This window comes from Dunckerocampus dactyliophorus, chromosome 21, assembly GCF_027744805.1.
Source record: "Dunckerocampus dactyliophorus isolate RoL2022-P2 chromosome 21, RoL_Ddac_1.1, whole genome shotgun sequence".
Taxonomy (NCBI): Eukaryota; Metazoa; Chordata; class Actinopteri; order Syngnathiformes; family Syngnathidae; genus Dunckerocampus; species Dunckerocampus dactyliophorus.
In genome coordinates this window covers 1,984,990-2,005,857 of record NC_072839.1, presented here as the reverse complement: position 1 = coordinate 2,005,857, position 20,868 = coordinate 1,984,990, and the positions used below count along the sequence as shown (strand labels likewise).

The window sequence follows — 20,868 nt, the reverse complement described above, 5'->3', positions numbered from 1 at the left end:
ACAAAAATTGAATTTTGTTCACACCTGATTTATAAATATGTGATAATACATGTAACACTGTTAACATAGCCCACAACTGTTCCATGTTTACGTCGTTATGCGTCACTGATCACGTTTTTTTTGTCAAGCATTGAGATTTCGCACTCTGTTCAGCGGTCCTTGAACGCACCACAATTGCTGTGAGACAGAAAAGTCAAACTTTTATATAACTTGTACTGCGATTCCATCTGCTCGGCGAGTCATGTGTCAAAACAGACATTTTAATGGCCGCATCAATTACTCATGGTTTTTGGTGGTCGCAGACCATAACCCCTCACTCTACATGGAAATATAATCTTAAAAAACGGGTAAAAAAACAAAGTTGTGGCCTACTGGCAATGTCAATTTCAAAATATTCCAACGTAACACAATACAGTGTGTCTATGAAGGGCAAGGAAGGGTAAAGCATATCCGCAGGGACTACATCACTGCATACATCAATCTGTGTGACTTATTCAGCAGGTTTTTTTTTACAACTAATTGTTCAGTAGCTTCCGTCCCCAAGCCCCCGGAGAACTGAGTGTCTTTTATTCTGACATTCAAGTTGTTCTTGAGTCAAGAAGCAGACATCCTCCTGAGATTACGTGATACCATGGTGATTATCTACAGTAGATAGTGAAGTGACACTGCAAGCCACTAATATGAGGCACTGTGAGGATATTCATTCATATTTGCAGGATATTTCATATGCAAAACAATTAGTTGCCTACATCATTCAATGTGAACATACAGTAGCTGCTTGTTGGTACAGCGCATCGTATGCGATTGTCATCTTGCATTTATGCAAACAAAATTAAAGTCTGTCTTTTCTTACAGGGTTTCCAAGGAAAAACTGGTCCACCAGGCCCAGGAGGTGTTGTTGGGCCCCAGGTAAAAAAAAACAAAAAACAACCACCTTGTTTATCCCAATTAATTGATAAGCGAGAATTTCTACCAAGTAGGATTCCTTATATATGAATAAAATGTTTCCATAATTAGAGCACAGAAAACCTGTTTATCACCTTCTAAATATGTTTTTTAACATTATTACAGCCCTCTAGACATGAAATAGCACCCCTAGAGTCACCTTTACACTCCTAGTACCCAATATAGTAGAAAAAAATAAGACATAACATAGACTTACATGTTAGCATTGTTCTTTGTGCGCTAGCCATTATCTCATTAATGCGACTTTACTGACACCTAGTGACCAGTGTAGAATACTACATATCATCACAACGTCTTTGAATGTGTTTGAATGTCCATTTAGCCATTTTTTATGCTTGAAAATGCTTAATCTAGGCAAAAAAGTGCATACAGTTTGTTTAAATATGCACCTTTTTTATTAATAGGGATTACTGTATAATTAAATATATATTTATGCATGTTTTACTTTCTTGCTGTAAAATTGTCAACTTCTTGGCTGGTTATGTTAAAAATAAAAGGACACGTTTAATCCTTGCAATGATTTTTTTAGGGACCCACTGGAGAGACCGGTCCTGTTGGTGAGAGAGGCCACCCTGGACCCCCTGGTCCACCTGGAGAACAGGGTCTCCCTGGAGCTGCTGGCAAGGAGGGAGCAAAGGTAAGTCCAGACAGGACAGACTATATTGCTCATCTTGTGAATTACTTAAAAATAGCCATCAAATGTCGCACACAATGTTGGAGCTTGAACCGCTGTTGTGTTTTATGCTGTTTTCATATTAACTGTATCGCCGTTGAACATGCACTACTTTATTATTCCAAAACTTTTTAGCTAAATTCTCCTCTCCGGCCGGCATTTGAGAGCCCATTAAGACATTTTCGAGAATTTCTTCTGTAACATTTAACCTCCCCTGCGTCCCCCTCCTCTCGCCAGTCTTCTGCTTGCTTTCATTTTCTTGCCATCTCCCCTTAAAGCAGACAATCTAATCACGTCTGTCAGATCACTCTAAACACTTAGCTACTCCCAGACCCATTTTCTTGCCTCCTTTTCACTCAGGCCCGTGCTTTAGTATGCGGCGGAGACTTTTGGACAGCACAGCCTAAAATCCTCTTCATTTTTTAAACTGACTTTGTTTAATAATGCAAAAACATGAATGCCCAATCATTTTTGGTCAAACATTTTTTTCATATTTTTTTTCCTCTGAAAATATGCAATTTTTTCCCGCAAACAACGCATGTCATTCACCCTAAGTGGGCAATATTTTATAAATATGCAACAATACAGCACACATGTATCACTGTTTAAAAAAGCCCACAATTTGTATTTCTTGATGCTTCAGAAGTTGCCAGTGTGTATGTCGTTGGCCGAGTTGCCAGCTGTTGCAAGAACGTTGTTGTTCTTACGTTTCACGGAAACATCACAATTACATAGCGTAAAACCGATGCCATACAGCCGTATCGAATGGCTGCATTTCTTTTGCAATGTAGCGAGCGACACTGTCTGTGAGCCATTTTGCACTGTTTTGTTTACATTTACTTTGCCGACCAAACGCCTCAGTACGCGTTGACCGCCGGGACGAAGGCTCCGCTGCCCGAGGCACCTCCATCGGTAGTTTTTTTTTTTTCCCAGTTGAGAAAACTGTCTGTGTCGGTCGTCATGCGCTCACCTTGTTTATTCTGTTTAAAACCGAAATACTCCCACATTGGGGCTGTCGACTTTGGCATTTGCCTCAGAAACCATCATTTTTCTGTGCCTTCGCTCACGTTAGCCTATGCTTCCTCACGAGGCTAACTGCTAGCACTCCAACTCACTAGTAGCTCCGCCCTCCACAAGGAGACTGAATGAGATGAGGGTTCACTCGCTCTGTTCATTCCACTATAGAACCAGTGTGCACGGAGTGGACTCTCCTGTCATCCAGTCTGTGTGGTGCAGAGAGACAAGCAGATGAAACACACGCATACATACACATGTCAATTTATCAAGGCCGTCATAATTATCAACCTGTTTTTTTTTCATTGTTCCATTCATTGATTTATTGATTATTGTGACAGGCCGACTCGTGCATTAATTTCTGATAATTTCCGTGTTTAGGGAGACCCGGGACCCCAGGGTTCGTCCGGCAAGGACGGTCCTCCCGGCCTCAGAGGCTTCCCAGGAGAGCGAGGTCTGCCTGGAGCCACGGTAAGAACGTGTTTTCATCGCTGCTTCCTTCTCCACATGTTAGCTAGGAGCAACTAAACAGAATATGAATGTTTTTATGCCATCAAATGTTAGGTCAGAAATGTCACACAGTTTTAAATGAATGTCGAGGAAATAATTTACTTTCTGCCTGTTCATCTTCAGGGTCCAGCAGGTCTGAAGGGAGGAGAGGGGCCCCAGGGTCCACCTGGTCCTGTTGTAAGTACTCTGATGTTTGGTGGACATATATTAGTCCAATTTAGGAATAAAAACTAACATTCAGCGTGCAAGATGAAGGTTTTCCTCGTTCATCATTATACCTCATACAGCAATGATGAAGCATGATGAAGGCATTACACTCATTTGTCATCATGGTCACATTTGGATCAATGTTATATTAGTCTGCTTGCTTCACTGCCTTCCGGCGTGTATCAATACAAACAAACTAGTCCATAAACCCTACATACTGTAAGTACATTTGTTTAGTCGTTTCCGATGCTTTTTTTATACTTGCACTGATTCTGAAGGTGAATAATGGAGCGGGATTTAACCAAAAACCATGTTGTGCAGAGACGTGATGATTACAATGATTTCCAAGGCTTATTTACTTCATTTTAAACCGCTGGGTAAAAGTGCGGCCTGCACCTAAATGAGAAATTGCTCAAGTGAAATGATTTGATAGGTTTAACTTTATGAAATGGATGACTTCGTTAGCGTTTCAACACTTTTTCCACCACCTCCGTGGGAAACAAAGGTAGTAAACATCTTGAATTTGATTTCCCGTCGTATTAAAAGCATTCAAGTGAACCTTGCATTGCCGCGCGTGAGTGCTAATAGAAGGCAAGCCTTCCGAAAAGCAACCAGTCAGCATTGTATGCCTCACGCTGTATGTGCTTCCCAAACTTTCCACAGTCTTGTGACGCAAAACATATTTAGAACAAGTGGTGACAAGCTGCGGTGAACTGTGATCTTTACGCTCGTTCGCTGTGTTCCGCAATAACATGGCATACAAAGAAAAATCAGTAAAACGGTGCTGACTGATGTTGCACCTAAACATAACAATTATACATGATTATGAAAACAAATGCTCATCAATAAGGAAATTAACTCGTGCTCAAATATCCCCCCCTTACCTTTTTTCTGCGCTGTACTCTTTGCGCTGTACAGGGCTTGTTAACTTGAGGCATTCAGGCGCATTACGTAACTCATATGTCACTTAGAATCTCTTGCTCGCTTTCTGCAGGGTTCTCCTGGTGAGAGAGGTCCTGCTGGTCCAGCTGGTCCAATTGGTCTGTCCGGTAGACCTGGCCCTCAAGGTCCCCCAGGTCCTGCTGGGGAGAAAGGTGCCCCCGTAAGTATGGGTGAACAGTTATTGTTTTTTTTCCCCCTTTTTTTTCTTTCTTCCTGGCCCTTGATGCAAGCAAACGTCATTCATGTGTTCAGGGAGAGAAAGGCCCACAAGGTCCAGCTGGCCGTGATGGCGTCCAGGGTCCTGTAGGCTTGCCTGGGCCTGCCGGACCCCAGGGTCCACCTGGAGAGGATGGTGATAAGGTCAGTCAGCCACATTTTTTATCAGTTCTAATAATAAAAAGACATTGTTGACTAATTGTGGGCGTGTCTTTCACAGGGAGAGGTTGGAGAACCTGGTCAGAAAGGAAGCAAAGCTGATAAAGGAGAGCAGGTAGCGTTCGAGTCCATTTGTCCTAAGATCAACATTTACAAATGCCATTCATAGCTATTGTTCTTTCTTTATTAGGGTCCTCCTGGACCAGCTGGTCTTCAAGGTCCCATCGGTGCCCCAGGTCCTGCTGTAAGTATACCCGCTTGGTCATGGAGCACATACAGGAGTGGCTATTGCTTCCCTTTAGCCTTTCTTCTTGGTTCTTTGGACCGCGTAGCTATCCGAGAAGTAGTTAATGATTGCACAACTTATATCATATACAAATCCAGTAGATTCGGTTACAGCGGTGGACTCTACGTCGACAAGGAAGAGAACAGAATGAAAGTACATAGAGTGTACATTGCAGTTGCCATAGAAAGTGAAAGTTAAGCCTGTGTAGAAGTGAAACGTTAAGCTTGTGTGAGTGACAACAACACATCTATTGTGTGTCTGCATCTTCCAATATTTTTCCATTGGTCATATGTATTTGCTGGCAGCTCTGATTGTGCTATGTGAGTGTATCAAGAATTGGGTGTTTACAAATCTACAATTTCATTTTCATGTATCAAATAACTGATGGACAGCGGAATGTTTCAGGGGTGGAATGAGGTTCATTGGATTAACAGAAGATGTGCCATATGCATCATCACAGCACTTTATTCCAAAATGAAGCTTGCTTGTCCAAATGTTCTTTTGCATACCTCAGGCGACGATCTACAAGTTGATGTTGTAGTTCTTTGGAAGTGGACTGTGGGTTGTCTTTGGCAGTTCTCACCATCCTTCGCCTTTGCCGCTGATATTTTTCCTGGCCTACCAATTCTGGCCTTAAAGTAACTGTTTGTGCTTTTCCATTTCCTCATTATGTTCTTCACAGTGGAAGCCGATAGCTGAAATCTCCGAGATAGCCTTTTGTAGCCTTTGCGTAAACCATGATGTTGAACAAACATTCATTTTCAAGTCATTTGACAGCTGTTTTGGGGTCCCCATGTTGCCCGTCTTGACAGAGAAAAACAACTTAGAACTCAACACCTTAAATACCTTTGATTAGATGGTTGGATGCAAACAAAATGACAGGGGCGCCCAAATTTCTGCACCTGTCTAATTTTGTTTTGATGCATATTGCACACCTTGTGCTAATCCAATAATACTCATTTCACTTCTGAAATACTGCTGTGTCCATCAGGTATGTGGCATAGCAAAATGAAATAATAGATCCAAATATTCACTGATTTATTCACTGATGAAAATGATGGAAATTGTCTGGGGTGCCCACACTTTTGCATAAGACTGTAATAATAATATGAATAATAATATCCTAAGAGACAGTGAGACAGTGATGACACACAGTGTCATATTTAACATTTGTGCTGCATTGGTGTCATGCCCCCAGGGAGCTGATGGAGAGCCTGGTCCCAGGGGTCAGCAGGGTATGTTTGGACAGAAGGGAGATGAAGGAGCCAGAGGTTTCCCTGGACCACCTGGTCCCATTGGCCTGCAGGTAGAAGCGTTTACTCATGACAGCGAGTCATTATGACGCCATATTTATAGTTTGTATACACTCAATATATGCTAGTGTTTTTATTACATGGAGTGGGTTTTGTACTTGTATCATCACTCATTTTAAAGCCACTTATTTCCACATTTAGTTTGACCTTGTACAATAATTGATTCCTAGTATGATAATCTGTTTTATATCCGCAGGGACTTCCAGGACCTCCCGGTGAGAAGGGAGAGAACGGTGATGTCGGCCCCATGGTAAGAAGCACAACTATTATGATATACACTGAAGTATTGAAGAATAATGCACATTCGTGTATTAATGCACTGCGTGTTCTTTCTACAGGGTCCTCCAGGTCCCCCTGGTCCTAGAGGTCCTCAGGGTCCAAGTGGAGCTGATGTATGTACAGTATGACTACAATGTATATGGACATGTTGGACATTTATGACAGTAAATGGGTGCTTAGTGGCTTCACTGGCGATACAGATACGGTATCAACAGGTGGAATTCTCCATTTTTGCTGCAGGGTTCGCAAGGTCCTCCAGGCGGTGTGGGTCCCGTGGGTTCTGTGGGAGAGAAGGTAAGTGTCTGTTACTTTTTTAAATTTGCTATTGAGTTTGAAATTCCTTTATTGTGAGTGATATTTTGCTATTTAAGTACAATTATCAGCACCCGAGACAGTTGGATGGTGTGTGTCTTTCTTCAGGGTGAACAAGGTGAGGCTGGGAACCCAGGACCACCTGGAGAGCCAGGTACTGGGGTAAGTCAACTATTTTTGTAAAAATCTTTTGTTATCAATGACACCATCAGAGAAGTGTATTACTTTACAATTAAGGTGCTTTTATAGCGTGTTCCTACGTTATTAAGACTTAAGATCGGGCTTGCCAAATAGTGAGCCCATTACTTTGTGCCTTTGTTGGTTATAAATAGTGCTACCTGTTTCTATGTGCTACTTATTTCTGATATTTGTAATATACTGTACTTTAAAATAAGCCTCTATTACTGTGTATACCAGGGGTGTCCAAACATTTTCCAGCGAGGGAAATTAAATGAAAAAAAAACCATAAAAATATGCCGTATTTTCCAAAAATCCAGTCCTGACTTTGTAATTGATTTTGCTCAATTATTTTGGTGTGGCATTTTTCGAACTTTAAAAAAATTGGTTAAAATGGGAATCAATGGGACCAAATTGGTAAATATTCTATACATGTTATATTAACAATCATAAAAGTCAAATGAGCAATATGTACACCTTTGGTTCCCTCAGGTTCCTCGAGGACTGATATGTCATTAGTAAGTCATTTCTTTTAGAATGAAAAAAACGAGCTGCGGGCCGCACTTTGGACACCCATGCTATGTACTATCATGTACTGTCAGTGTCTTTGTTCATGCTTGAACGATGCTGGTGCCAGCAACTCATACAGTGGTTTGTACAGATAAATCACCTTTACCACTGTATGACTATAACAGGGACCCAAAGGTGAGAGAGGAGAGAAGGGAGAAGCAGGACCCCCTGGTGCTGCCGGACCTGCTGGAGCCAAAGGACCCCCTGGAGATGATGGTCCAAAGGGTAACCCTGTAAGTGTTGATGAATGAAGGACTAAATCATACCCTAACAGTGTTGTCTTACCTGTGGGCCTTTTTATTCACGTGTCTTGTTTGTGTTTCTTTTCAAAAGGGTCCCGTTGGATTCCCCGGAGACACGGGTCCTCCTGGAGAGCCAGGTGTTGCTGTGAGTGCCACATCTTTAAGCAGTATTAAACACATATTTAATATCGAGTTTGAACCGTGAAATTTGATTGGTTAAGCAGTAAAAAGCTTACTGAAAGACTGTATTCTAAAGAATTTGCTGCTATGTATTAAATATATATACATATATACACACACGGATATATTTGTTGTTTTACAGGGAACAGACGGAGAACCGGGAGAGAAGGGAGAAGATGGTGAGGCTGGTCAGCCGGTAAGTTGATAAATGTATGATGCACATAGCATAATCATAAAATATACCAATTGGGCCTTGAAAGGCAAGACTAAATTCTGTAGAAAATTTTTGATAGCGAAACATTTACTTTTTCTTTGCTTATTTAGCATTTTTGATATTTCTTACAGTATACAGGTATCTGTACTTTAAAATGAGGCTTTTCTTTGCTTATCTCCAGGGACCTCCAGGTCCATCAGGGGAAGCTGGTCCACCTGGGCCTCCGGGCAAGAGAGTAAGTCAACGACTATTGTAACCACAATTATCTTATTTTTCTATGGCCCTACAATAAACCAGGTTTGCAAGTCATCATATTTTTTTGCATATATAATGGATTTGCGATTCAGTATTCATGCAAATTCACGGATTTTTGGTCCAAAAATAGTTTTTTCTATTGTAATTTTTAATTTTTTTCCGGAGAAAACATCTCATTCACCCTAAATTGGTAATAATAGATACGGAATAATACATATAAAACACACAGCATGCATTTACCACTACCGAGAAAGACCATACTTTTTACATGTTTATGTCTTTTGAAATTTTGCACTTTGTTAGTTGGTTTTTGGCCGCACAGTAATTGCTGTGAGACGCAAAATAGACATTTTTATGGTCATATACCGCAGAATTTCCAGTTACTCGCGGAATTTTGCCATTTGCTGGTGGTTGCGGGGATCTACTGGAATAAAAGCTTCATGTTGCTTCCTTAAACATGTTAATATCTTTGGTGTTCCTGTTAATTCATTGGTTTATTTACTGGTTGACTTATTTGATTCAAGGTCCCCGTTAGACACAGTAAATTTAGCAAATTTCAACATAGTTGTGTGCTGTGAGATGCAAAAGTTTGTTTGGCTACGGAGCACTCCATCCTTCCATCCGTTTTCTTCCACGAGTCCGGGTCACACGGGCAGCAGTCTCAGTAGGGAAGCCCATACTTCCCAGTCTCCCGCCACCTCTTGCATTTCCAACAGGAGGACACCAAGGCATTCCCAGCCCAGATGTGAGACGTAATCCCTCTAGCGTGTCCTCGGTCTGCCCCGGGCCTTCTCCCGGCTGGGCGTGCCCAGAACACCTCACTAGGGAGGCGTGCGGAAGGCACCCAGACTAGATGTCCCAGCCACTTCAACAGGCTCCTCTTGATGCGAGAGAGCAGTGGCTCTACTCTGAGCCCCTCCTGGATGACCGAGCTCCTCACCCTACGGAGCACCAGCTTCCACAGTTAATCCGGCAGTGTGTATTATGTATGTAGACGCCTTCTCTAGCCTGCCAGCCAGGCTAAAGGCTCCACCGTGGATCTTACACTATCATTCATTCGTGAGGAGTAACTATACATTTTATACATGGAAGAGAGAAGGGGAGAGTTCTGGAGCTGAATCTAATAATTAGTCACTTATTGCAAATGATCCAAAATCAGAGAACGTCAACATCAAGGTAGCAGGAGGGCGGGGTGAGGTACGAGTCTTTTTTTTGCAATTCATCCGCAAAAAGTGGGGATCTCCTGTCATGGGTCTCGCTGGGCAAATGCTTTGAGCGAAATGTGCGGCAGTCTTGTCACGCTTGCAGTTAAGCGCGGGAGATTCATTTTCATTAAAAATAAAGTGCTTGGTAACAAAGTTGGAGATTTAAGGAGAAAACGCTGCTTCTCTTTGAGGAGGATGAAAGCTGCTCCAAAGCCTGTTGGGAAATGTGAGCATTGAAATTTGAAAGCTGGAATCTTTTTTTTTTCCTCTGCAAGAAATGGAAAATTGCTTATCAAGAAATTGATCCAGGTGGGGTTTCTAAATCCCTGTGAATCCTTGTGAAAATGAGACATAGCCCGCGTGACACATTATTGATTCCATGCTGCCTGTCTGACTACGGGGCAAAACTAATGTCAAACATGATTGTTTGCTTGCTGCTATGCTTTTGGATTAGCTTATTGAAATACTGAGCTAATTACAAAGCTAATGTAATGTCAAACATAATTGCTTGCTGCTATGCTTTTTGATTAGCTTATTGCCATATTGAAATACTGATCAAAGTTAAAGGCTAATGTTTTTTTTTTTAACTACAAAGGGGAACCATGTTGAATTCGGTGCAAGAGAGTGAGATATTTGAATTGAATTAAGCTGCTTTTCACATGACGCAAAGTTGTTCTCCACATTGTTCGCTGTATTTGAAAGGTCAAGCGGGGCTGCAGTTAGAGGAGCAGAACACTGATTTAAAGCAACAATTTATCGTCTTCGGAGGGGGTCGCAGTCTTATGTGGATCGTGTTCATGTTTTGTGTGTTCGTCATCGATAGAGATGGGTCAAAAGCGATATCAATATCTTTGTCTTCAATGTTGATGAAGACAGAGTTACAGTCATTCTTTCATCAGTCATTTTGGCACTGCTTGTTTTTAGATCCTGATTGTTTCATTAGTAATGACTTTTACATGATAGGGTGACCAAATGTCCTGTTTTCTCAGGACACGTTCTGTCCTGGCCGTCCTGTTTTTTTGTTGTTGTTTTCGAAAGTGATGAAAATGTCCTGTTCTTCAGTGCTTTTCATTGAGCCATTAAATTGACCGGCTCTACTATAATGCCAGAGAGGGTGCTGGATTTGCTAATTATGGGCCTGCAAGTGCATCGCAGCAGTCCATCGTGTTATTATGGGCCTGCAAGCAATGCCCCGGAGCCCATCCTATTATCCCTCATACTTATTATGGGCCTGCAGCAACGTTCAGGCTTGATCATCAGTAGTGTGATATTTATTATGCTATGTAACATTCTGTGCCCACAGTGTGCATATAACATGCTAGCAACCTGCAAGGATATCACGCTGGGCCAGGGGGAAGGAACAGGCAGGCCCATTAAAAATTGTTTTGAAATATCTCCAGTAAAAATCACATGTTGTACCACTGGATAGGTCTCAATGTGGGGAGGAGCCCTATTTATATTAGGTAACATTTATTGTACCCATGCTGATGTCATTGACGGCCGAAGTTGAAAACGGCCGCATTATTAGAAACCCACCCTTCAGGCCATACCGTGCATAACATGCTAGCAACCTGCAAGGATGTCACACTGGGCCATGGGTAAGCAGCAGGCAGGCCCATAAAAAAATGTGTATGGAATTTTTTTTCTTGTATAGCTAATATTTCATATTTTTCACTTATTTATTGGTCTAGCAAGACTTGAAAGGAGAGCTAATATTTTCTTTTAATACAGCAATCAAAATATGGTCACCTTGGTTGTCTACCTGGCATGCATGTCTCATTTATCCAATGTTACAAGTGGAATTTAAACACAAATACATATGTAAGTTAACTGTCATGGGGAAAGCAAACAAAAACCGTCCTGGCTATTGTTTTAAATACATACTTGCTTTGTGTAGAATCTGCCAGCTCTGTGTTTAAAAGGTCAGCAAAGGCTAAAAGTCTTGCAAAGTTGGTTGTAACAAATAACTTAGTAACTTTAACAATAGTTAAAATAAAAACCCTCCCACACAGTGAACTTGGTCACAGTGTGTATTGCAGTGAATTGTCTTTTCTGCTGATGGAGAAGCTGACTCTTCTGCACCAGTTTTAAAGTGAACACGCCACGAGCAGATTAAAGCTTAAGGCAGTGATGGGGTCGGGGTGACGGGCTTCAATTTCGCCTCTCGATCGATAAACACTCCGGCTTTGGTGGGCCACCTGGATGCAGAGCACTTTGGTGGAGGAGAGTGTGCAATCCAGACATTCTTTTCTATGCATGCGCACATGGCTGGGCGGACAAAAGCATGTCCAAGTCACTCAAATTGATCTTGATGCAACTGAAGTATTGTTCAAGGGCACTGGATTATCAAACATGTAATTGTTTGTTTCATTTCTCTATTGGTTGGACTTTAAGAAAAGGTCATTGATGTTCAACAGCGGTGCTTGCAGAGATACAGTATGTATCCATGGACACTTGTTGCTAGGCGGAATTCCCATTCCTCCAAATCCCATGAAACAATTAGCATAAGCCAAGCATGCCGACTGGATCATGTTTTAGAAAGGTTATACTGTATATCAATTCACTACTTGTGTGCACACAGTGGTTGCATAACAATGCCAGTTGTGTGAAAAAATGCTTAAAAACCATCCTGCCGTCCTTCCCAGGGACCTCCGGGAGCTGCTGGTGCCGAAGGCCGACAAGGAGAGAAGGGCGCCAAGGTATAACAAATGTATTCGATTTCACCATTCCAAGTTTTACTACATATTGTAGTACAACATTTCCACATGTATAGCAACTTGTCGTTTCTCCATCTACAGGGTGAGGCTGGATCAGAGGGTCCGGCTGGTAAAACAGGACCCGTTGGGCCTCAGGGACCTGCCGGAAAGCCTGGTCCAGAGGGTCTACGTGGAATCCCTGGCCCAGTTGTAAGTCCGAATACCAACAACAAACACACGTCTGTGGAGTAGTACTGTTTGACACACGTTTGTCTTATTTTTGGTGAGTAGGGGAATCATTATTTGATTCATTAATCGTTAATCATTTCTTCAACTGAATCTTGTTTAAATGGGTCTTGAAGCAACTGAAGCAAAATGGAGTGCACCACTTGGCTGCAACCAGCAGAGGCGCTGTTCTCTAAAGAGTTGAGCTAAATCTATGCAGACTAATGATGATTTAAAGGAAAACTGCACTTGTTTAAATGTTCTCCATCATCCACAATCCTTATGTGAGACATGAACACACATTTTTCTCTTTTTTGTGCATTCTAAAGATATAAAAACAGCTAAACAGAGGCCGGTAATTAATTCACATAATGGGACACCTAGAAGCCCACTATTAATACACCTCCAAAAACCTCAAACAAGGTTTTAGGCTGGGTTTTTTTATGCACGCTGTCAGCATATAATAACAAGTACATTCATGATAATGGATGTAATACTTACCAGGTAATACTTAGTCTTTTGCCGTATTTTGGTCATTTTAAGCATTAGCGGAACTTGTGTATCCCTATTAGGAACAGAGACAATGAGGTAGAGGGTAAATACACAATTCTGTAACGTAATAAATATTTTTCCACAGGGTGAACAAGGACTGCCCGGTGCCGCAGGACAAGATGGCCCACCTGGTCCCATGGTTAGTAAGCGTCACTTTCAAAAAAGTTGTCCTCAAGTTATGTACTGTAGACTCCATTACTCATTTAATTAACATTTTTGTTTAATTCTCTTCCAGTCACTGTTCAACTTTTCATTGCTTTTTTTACTCAGGGTCCTCCGGGACTTCCTGGTCTGAAAGGTGACCCAGGCTCCAAGGGTGAAAAGGTGAGTAAAAGTTCCCCTTTTCAACTCATTTGATCAACATTTTACAAGGTCAACGGTCAAGGTCTTGTGTCTTTAAGACTGTGAAATCCAATCACAATCGTTGCCTTTTGTGTCCTTCGCCATCATACGCGGTAATTAGCACGAGAAGCGTCTCGTTTCGTTGTTAACACACCAGCTGCAAAGCAAGAAGCTAAGCTATAGTTATGGGGCCAAATTACTCTGTGAATGAAGTGTTCTGTTAATTATGTATTGATATCAAAATGTATGGTGTCCAATCATCACGATTGTTATCACATTTTGGCGAGCGCAAGGTTTTATTTGCTACTATTTTACTAGTTTCACTGAAAAAGTAAGCAAGTTTTGGATGCACCTGAACTTAAATTTGGACTCTTTCGTCACATACACACTTTCAGGATAAAACGCACTATAACCTTAAGAGGTCATCTTAATTTGACCTTTTGCCATTCAGCTCCGTGTTAGAGAACAGCTAGTTGTGTGAAAAGTACTGAAGCATTAAAGAGATGGAAATGTGTATTCAAAAGTTTTGCCGAAGTTGACTGTACTTTCCAAATTCAGGCATTTATTTCACAAAATTCAAGACCAAGAACTAGGTGTGTACAACAACTATCAGGCCGATATTTGGGAAATATGACGTCATACCGACATAACATAACATTAAAAATGTTACGTCCTATTGTGATTTCCCCTGAGCTCACAGGTAAACAAACATTCACGTTCCAAGGAAGACATTTCATGTGACAGCTGTACTAAATGCTCCGTGATGAGGCAGAAAAAAAACCCACCGAGCACACAAAAAACCTTATCAGCCACCTGAAACGCCAGCACTGCAGCGTTTGAAAAGTGCAAAAGGTTTGCCAGAGACCTCCGTGGCGTCCACCAGGCTGTTCAGAGCGTGTGCCCGAATACAGTGCACCTTGCTGGGCCAAGCAAAGTGGTTCCTCCTGCTCTATACTGTGGTTGTCCTGATAGTAGTGATGTGGTAGTAGCAATGTCATGATATTTGATTAGGACAAATCAACAGGTACAGTTGGTCAAATGCAAATTTGTTCCAGTCCTTCTTACTTCCAGATGTGCACAATTACAGTCTTAAATTTTAAAAGTACATATCAAAAAAGTTAAGCGGAAAGTTATCGTATTGGTTTGGAAGAAAAACATATTGTGCATCTCAGACATTTGACCAACAATAGCAGAAAGGACATACCTGAGAGGCTGAATAGGCTAAATTAACATAAGCCAGCGAGTACAACAAACAGTTCACCGAGCTCTCGATCTACATCACTGAACTCATCAAATTCTTGCAGCTGTCAACCGCAATGGTCACGCCTTGGTTCATGATAGTCAGTATCAATGAACATTTTAAAACATGTTAAATCATATCAATATATATCAATCAATATATAATATCAACATATAATATATATATATTGATATAAGTCGCAGGACCAGCCAAACTATGACTTATATTCCAGAAAATATGGTAAACAGTGTAAGCCAAATTCCTCTAACTTTAGGTAAGTAGTGTTCAGCATATATTAGTTGCACTGATACAGACAAATTATTCCTTTTTTGGGGGGGGGGCCCACAGTGGCTAAAATAGTATTGTGATGGTTCACTCTTCTCCAGGCTGCCTTGAATTTGCTGGTGAAGTAACTACCTCGGATATTGCGACAGCCCACATTACTTCATCAAAATTGCCTCCCACACGCTGACATAATAGCCTTACACATCACAGTTTACAAGCAGTGTGAGGAATCGTGCTTTAAAAGCATCGGCCATAACCATTTGCACACCATTATCAATGTGCTTCAAACTACTCTTTTTATACATATACTGAGTGTGTGTGTATATATGACAGAGTGTGTATATCCACTAGTATATGTGTGTGTGTGTGTGTGTGTGTGTGTTATAATGAAATGCCACCCCAGTGTGCACTTTTTATCTATTTTTGAAAGAAAGCAATCACAGCCGTTGGTGGACAAGCAACAGCAATAAAGTCCAAGTTGCTGTTATTGGACTTGAAATGTGCACTTTTCTTTTTCCAGGGACATCCGGGTCTGATTGGTTTGATCGGACCACCTGGTGAGCAAGGAGAGAAGGGAGACCGAGGTTTGCCTGGACCCCAAGGTTCGCCCGGTGGCAAGGGAGACAGCGTAAGTCGTTTATGTTCAGCTGAGGTCTCACTCGCGTGCCAATATCAATATCGGTAGAAAAGCTGAGACTGATATGAGCTGATCTTACTTTGATGCAAATATTGGCCAACCAGGCATCTTTTGCTGCAATAAAATGAAAGCGGCATACATGGTGTTCCTCAATATACTAACTTTAAAAATTGTCCTGCAATAATGGCATGAACGTCCAGTACCGTCCTCCCTCGTTTATTGCAGGTAATCGGTTCCAGAACTGGCCGTGATAAATGAATTTCCGCAAAGTAGGATTATAAATGGAATATTTTGGGAGCATAGAAAACCTGTTTCCAACCTTCTAAATACGCTTTTAACATTATCAGAAAACCTGTTTCCAACCTTCTAAATACGCTTTTAACATTATCAGAGCCCTCTAGACATGAAGTAGTACCCCAATATTGACCTTTACTCTCCATAATAGACATAATAAGAGAAAATAAGACATAATATACTCACAGTAAAATTGGGAGAGTTCTTTCTTCATGTTGCTTTTTTTTTGGGTGTCATCGAACATTATAGTAACATTCTGATGCCTAGTGACCCGTGTAGAATACTACATACCTCCATAACATTTTTGAATGCGTCTCCTGAATGCCTTATTTGTATTTTAGTTAGCAGCCATTTTATCCTTGAAAATGCTAAATTTAGGTAAAAAATAAAAAAAAAAAATACAATAATTTATAATAATAATAGTAATAATAATAAATTAGTTAACTTCATTAAAAAAACAATTTTACTAATAAGCCGTATTCATCCACAAAACCGTTTTTGAAAAACCGTGAAGTCGGAAAGTTGAAGCACTGAGTGGCGAGGGACGACTATTATATTGTTTTACTAAACGTATGTTTTATTCCCCAATTATTAAAACATAATTCCTCTAAAATCAATGTAGCATTCATTCCATGCACTTGTTGATCGCTCATCACTGCTTTTGTAATTCATGTCTGCCTCTATCATCTTATCAAAAGGGTCTCAGTGGATCATCAGGTCCTCTCGGCCCCCCCGGCCCACCTGGTCTACCTGTAAGCCCTTTCACTGATTGGATCATTTAGATTCCAACCAAGTGCATGACTTTTGCCAAACTCATGTCCCCATGTTTCGACTCCTTCAGGGACCTCAAGGACCTAAGGGAGCCAAGGGTTCGAGTGTGAGTATACGGTTGGGTTTAAATATCGTGGGGTATCACTTTTTAATTAACGTGATTCGTGTGTCTCTCAGGGTCCAGCTGGTGCAAAAGGAGATACGGGTTCCATCGGTCCTCCAGGTCCTCCTGTGAGTAAATAAGATCGTACACGATATGTTGTTTCTTCATCACATCAAGAACAATTCACAGAATCGTAAAACCCCCCACAGGGCCCACCAGGCGAGGTCATCCAGCCGCTGCCCATCCGCTCCCCCAAGAAGACCAAGCGCTCCAGCGACATGCAGTCCGACGCCGCCGGTACTTTCATGGACTACGGCGAGGGAATGGAGGACATCTTTGGCTCGCTCAACAACCTCAAACAAGACATCGAGCGTATGAAATACCCCATGGGCACGCAAAACAACCCGGCCAGGACGTGCAAAGACCTGCAGCTCTGCCACCCAGAATTCCCTGATGGTAAGCGCACATGTTTTACTGTGGAAACTCTGGAAAATGCTATATTTAGATTTATTATTCCAATATCGCTTCACTCCATCATGGGTTTCAAAAATCTATTGATTATTACTGTAGCTTTGGTTGAATAGAGCCTATTTGTTACATATTTCTAATGGCGCATTATCGCAGTTTTATCCAAGAAGTGTTCTTGATTCTTGTCAGGTGAATACTGGATTGATCCCAACCAGGGGTGCTCAGGGGATTCCTTCAAAGTCTACTGTAATTTCACCGCTGGAGGGGAAACCTGCATCTACCCCGATAAGAAATCCAACGGGGTAGGTAGCTTTGCGTTTATATCCATGACATTAACAAGGCAGCACGTCTCATTAGCAGACTGTGGCGCCCGCTGCCGTTGCTTCAGGGCTGAGCGCTCGTGTGCAACCGAGAACAACAAGCAAGCAGCATTCAAATGCAAATGAGAAGAATCGAGTGGAACAAAAACTATAACCCGTTGGGTGTCCAAACTTTTTCCCCATCGAGGGCTGCATACTGAAAAATCAAAGAATCGCCGGGACACTTTCACATATTTTACATTTTGGAAGCCCATGTGGATATGCTCAGAAGTTATACTGTGTGTGTGTGTGTGTGTGTGTATATGTACATATACTGTATATATATTTATATATTTCAACAAAAACAGCCTGCATCTCAGGTGTGTATTATTAGTACCAACCTTTTCTCCTTAATTACACTATTTTGCTTGTTTTTCCAACTATTTCAATATTTACATTTTCTTTTTCTTGTACTTTACACGCACAATATTTGGACTTTATTCTCATAATAAGTTTTTCACAACCTAATCCCCCCTCATTTCTCATACCATTTCTGATTTCTTAATGATTGTTTGCCACCTTTATTCTTGTGAAATTACAACTTTTTTTCATGTAATGTTATGACTTTATCCCCACAATAGTTTGACTTTCACATCCCTAATTTCCCCCCGCAAAAATGTTTCATAATATGGAGACTTTTGAAAATTTAAATATTTTAACTTTGACTTTCATTTTTTGTATGTATTGTTGATTTTTTAAAATTGTAATAATAGTTTTTTCCTCATATTTCACTTTAATTCTCGTAAAATTACAACTTTTTTCTTGTGTTATGACTTTATTTACACAATTTAATTATTGAATCTTTTTACTTCAATAATGATTTTGTTTTCTTATAACATGCCTTTATTCTTGTAAAATTGCCCCCCCCCCCCAATTTTCTTTTTTAATTGTATTTTTACAATGTGCTGTGGGCCGTACTTTGGAAACCCCTGCTATAACCTCACTATTTTGCAGCAAAAACATAATATTTTGCCATAATTTGAAAGTATTAGGGCATATTACTCCATGGAAATCAGTCTCTTAACTGTGTTTGCTTTGTTTTTCCACAGGTCAGAATATCTTCATGGCCCAAAGAAGTTCCAGGGTCATGGTTCAGTGAATTTAAGCGTGGTAAAATAGTAAGTATTGAACGAAAATACAACTTCATACATGCTACTACATGTCCCATTCATGATTTTTCCAAGAATGCTCCACTCAGTTTTATTCCCTGTTAGGTGTTATGTGTATACTGTATATTTGAGCATCTTAATTTCATCAATACAGACTTGAATTCAATGTTCGGCCGAGCAGGTGCACGGTTCAGTGCAACTCACTTCAGGCTTGTAGCAATAAAACTCGACCAAAGTCCTCACTTTGCCCTTGAACGCATAAAAATGTCCTGTCGTAAACAATTTGTGTACTGCTCAATCAGACTGGTGTCTTGTGGGTGAATAGAGGGCAAACTTTCTTCTTTTATAAGAGTGGGACATGAATGCTATGCAACGTTTTTATTATTAAAAGTTGTTCCGTTTGTGTTGCTCGTGTAGACAGAGCTGTACGTGACCTTGTAGGTGGGCGACTAAATGGTCTTCAATCAAATCGAATGTTTCATTATATTTCAGAAATATTTCCATGTGCATCAGTTATTCCAAAGATTTGTTGTAGTGTTTCAGCAAAGGATGTTGGTGATTCTTAGTTAAACCACAAATTCTTCATTTGACGTCTTCATTTTGGGGTTTTTTTTTAAATAGTTTGATTATATTGTGTGCCGCACATGTCCCCCAGGCCAACCCTGACTTAAAACCATGACCTTATTTATTTAGAAGAATGCCTTCAGGGACTATTATGAGTCAAGTCAAAACTGCAGAGAGATCAGGGCCGCTTATATGAGGACTTTGCTCCGCCCCCTCTCCACAGCTTTCCTACGTCGACTCAGACGGCAACTCCATCAACCTGGTGCAGATGACCTTCCTCAGACTACTGACGGCCTCGGCCAGGCAAAACTTCACCTACAGCTGCCACCAGTCGGTGGCGTGGCATGACGCCACCAGCGACAGCTACGACAAGTCGCTGCGGTTCCTGGGTGCCAATGACGAGGAGATGTCCTACGACAACAACCCGTACATCAAGGCCCTCTCGGACGGATGCGCGGTAAGGGCTAAACTAACGATTCCAAATGGCCTTTATGTTTGAACACTGGAGCGGTCGCTCCTTGAGCGACAAAAGAACCTAGTCACTTGGTGTACCGCATAAGAACCTAGTCACTTGGTGTACCGCATAAGAACCCAGTCACTTGGTGTACCGCATAAGAACCCAGTCACTTGGTGTACCGCATAAGAACCCAGTCATTTGGTGTACCGCATAAGAACCCAGTCATTTGGTGTACCGTATTTACTTGGCTATATTCCACTTCCTGTACTTCTAATTCATTCAATTCCTGTGGGGTGGAGCCAATTCAATTCAAAAATCCACGTTTTCAAATTATTTGAATCTAAAATTCCAAATTCAGACTTTTGCACACACACCTTTACAAAAAATAAAAATGAACTGCAGTGTTGCCACCCAAAACAGCAGCACCTACTGAGGCACGATCCTTTTTTCTTTAATGAGCTGTTGTGTCTCCCTCTGTTGCAGACGAGGAAGGGCTACGGAAAGACTGTGATGGAGATTAATACTCCCAAAATCGATCAGGTTCCAATCATCGATGTCATGTTGACTGACTTTGGGGACCCGAATCAGAAGTTTGGGTTCGAAGTTGGGCCCGTCTGCTTCCTTGGCTAAATAAAAACACCAAAAAAACAAACAAAATCAACGGACTTGATGGGGGTCAGCAGAGACAGTCAAGTTGAGACGTCCCTCGCCCCAACCCCACCCCCCCCCCACCCCCGCTACATTTCCTATGCCACATGCAAGTTTTGAATGAGGTGGTGTCACATGTCCTTTCCATGTATGTACGTGCAACCCGGAAGAACACACGTTGCCCCCGTAGGGCGCCGACCACGTGGCGGAGCAACAAAAGGTGAAGGACATTTGAAAGCGTGGCCAAGGAGGTCGAATCGGAGCAGGACGCAGGCGGACACGGACCTCCTCTCTGGATTCTCAAGGTGCTGTACCAAAACCAATGGTGCTCAAAAACACACACACAAGGAACATAGAGGTGCTAAGAAAAGAAAGCTAATTATAAAGTGTAATATTTT

General features: G+C 41.4%; 1 protein-coding gene across 2 annotated transcripts in view; it reads left to right on the top strand.

The window, feature by feature from the left end:
- Nucleotides 1-20,479, top strand: part of col11a1a (collagen, type XI, alpha 1a) — a 74,756-nt gene extending 54,277 nt beyond the window's left edge. For both annotated transcript variants that reach the window (XM_054765941.1, XM_054765940.1), the window contains 30 exons: nt 856-909; nt 1,496-1,603; nt 3,035-3,124; nt 3,287-3,340; nt 4,365-4,472; nt 4,565-4,672; nt 4,749-4,802; nt 4,878-4,931; nt 6,172-6,279; nt 6,483-6,536; nt 6,625-6,678; nt 6,806-6,859; nt 6,986-7,039; nt 7,750-7,857; nt 7,958-8,011; nt 8,189-8,242; nt 8,442-8,495; nt 12,366-12,419; nt 12,519-12,626; nt 13,279-13,332; nt 13,464-13,517; nt 15,581-15,688; nt 16,690-16,743; nt 16,833-16,868; nt 16,940-16,993; nt 17,075-17,321; nt 17,523-17,635; nt 18,742-18,810; nt 19,589-19,822; nt 20,306-20,479. In XM_054765941.1, the coding sequence (XP_054621916.1) occupies nt 856-909; nt 1,496-1,603; nt 3,035-3,124; nt 3,287-3,340; nt 4,365-4,472; nt 4,565-4,672; nt 4,749-4,802; nt 4,878-4,931; nt 6,172-6,279; nt 6,483-6,536; nt 6,625-6,678; nt 6,806-6,859; nt 6,986-7,039; nt 7,750-7,857; nt 7,958-8,011; nt 8,189-8,242; nt 8,442-8,495; nt 12,366-12,419; nt 12,519-12,626; nt 13,279-13,332; nt 13,464-13,517; nt 15,581-15,688; nt 16,690-16,743; nt 16,833-16,868; nt 16,940-16,993; nt 17,075-17,321; nt 17,523-17,635; nt 18,742-18,810; nt 19,589-19,822; nt 20,306-20,452 (2,556 nt within the window). In that variant the 3' untranslated portion in view covers nt 20,453-20,479. The remainder of the gene's footprint in view (nt 1-855; nt 910-1,495; nt 1,604-3,034; nt 3,125-3,286; nt 3,341-4,364; nt 4,473-4,564; nt 4,673-4,748; nt 4,803-4,877; nt 4,932-6,171; nt 6,280-6,482; nt 6,537-6,624; nt 6,679-6,805; nt 6,860-6,985; nt 7,040-7,749; nt 7,858-7,957; nt 8,012-8,188; nt 8,243-8,441; nt 8,496-12,365; nt 12,420-12,518; nt 12,627-13,278; nt 13,333-13,463; nt 13,518-15,580; nt 15,689-16,689; nt 16,744-16,832; nt 16,869-16,939; nt 16,994-17,074; nt 17,322-17,522; nt 17,636-18,741; nt 18,811-19,588; nt 19,823-20,305) is intronic.
- Nucleotides 20,480-20,868: the final 389 nt, after the last annotated feature.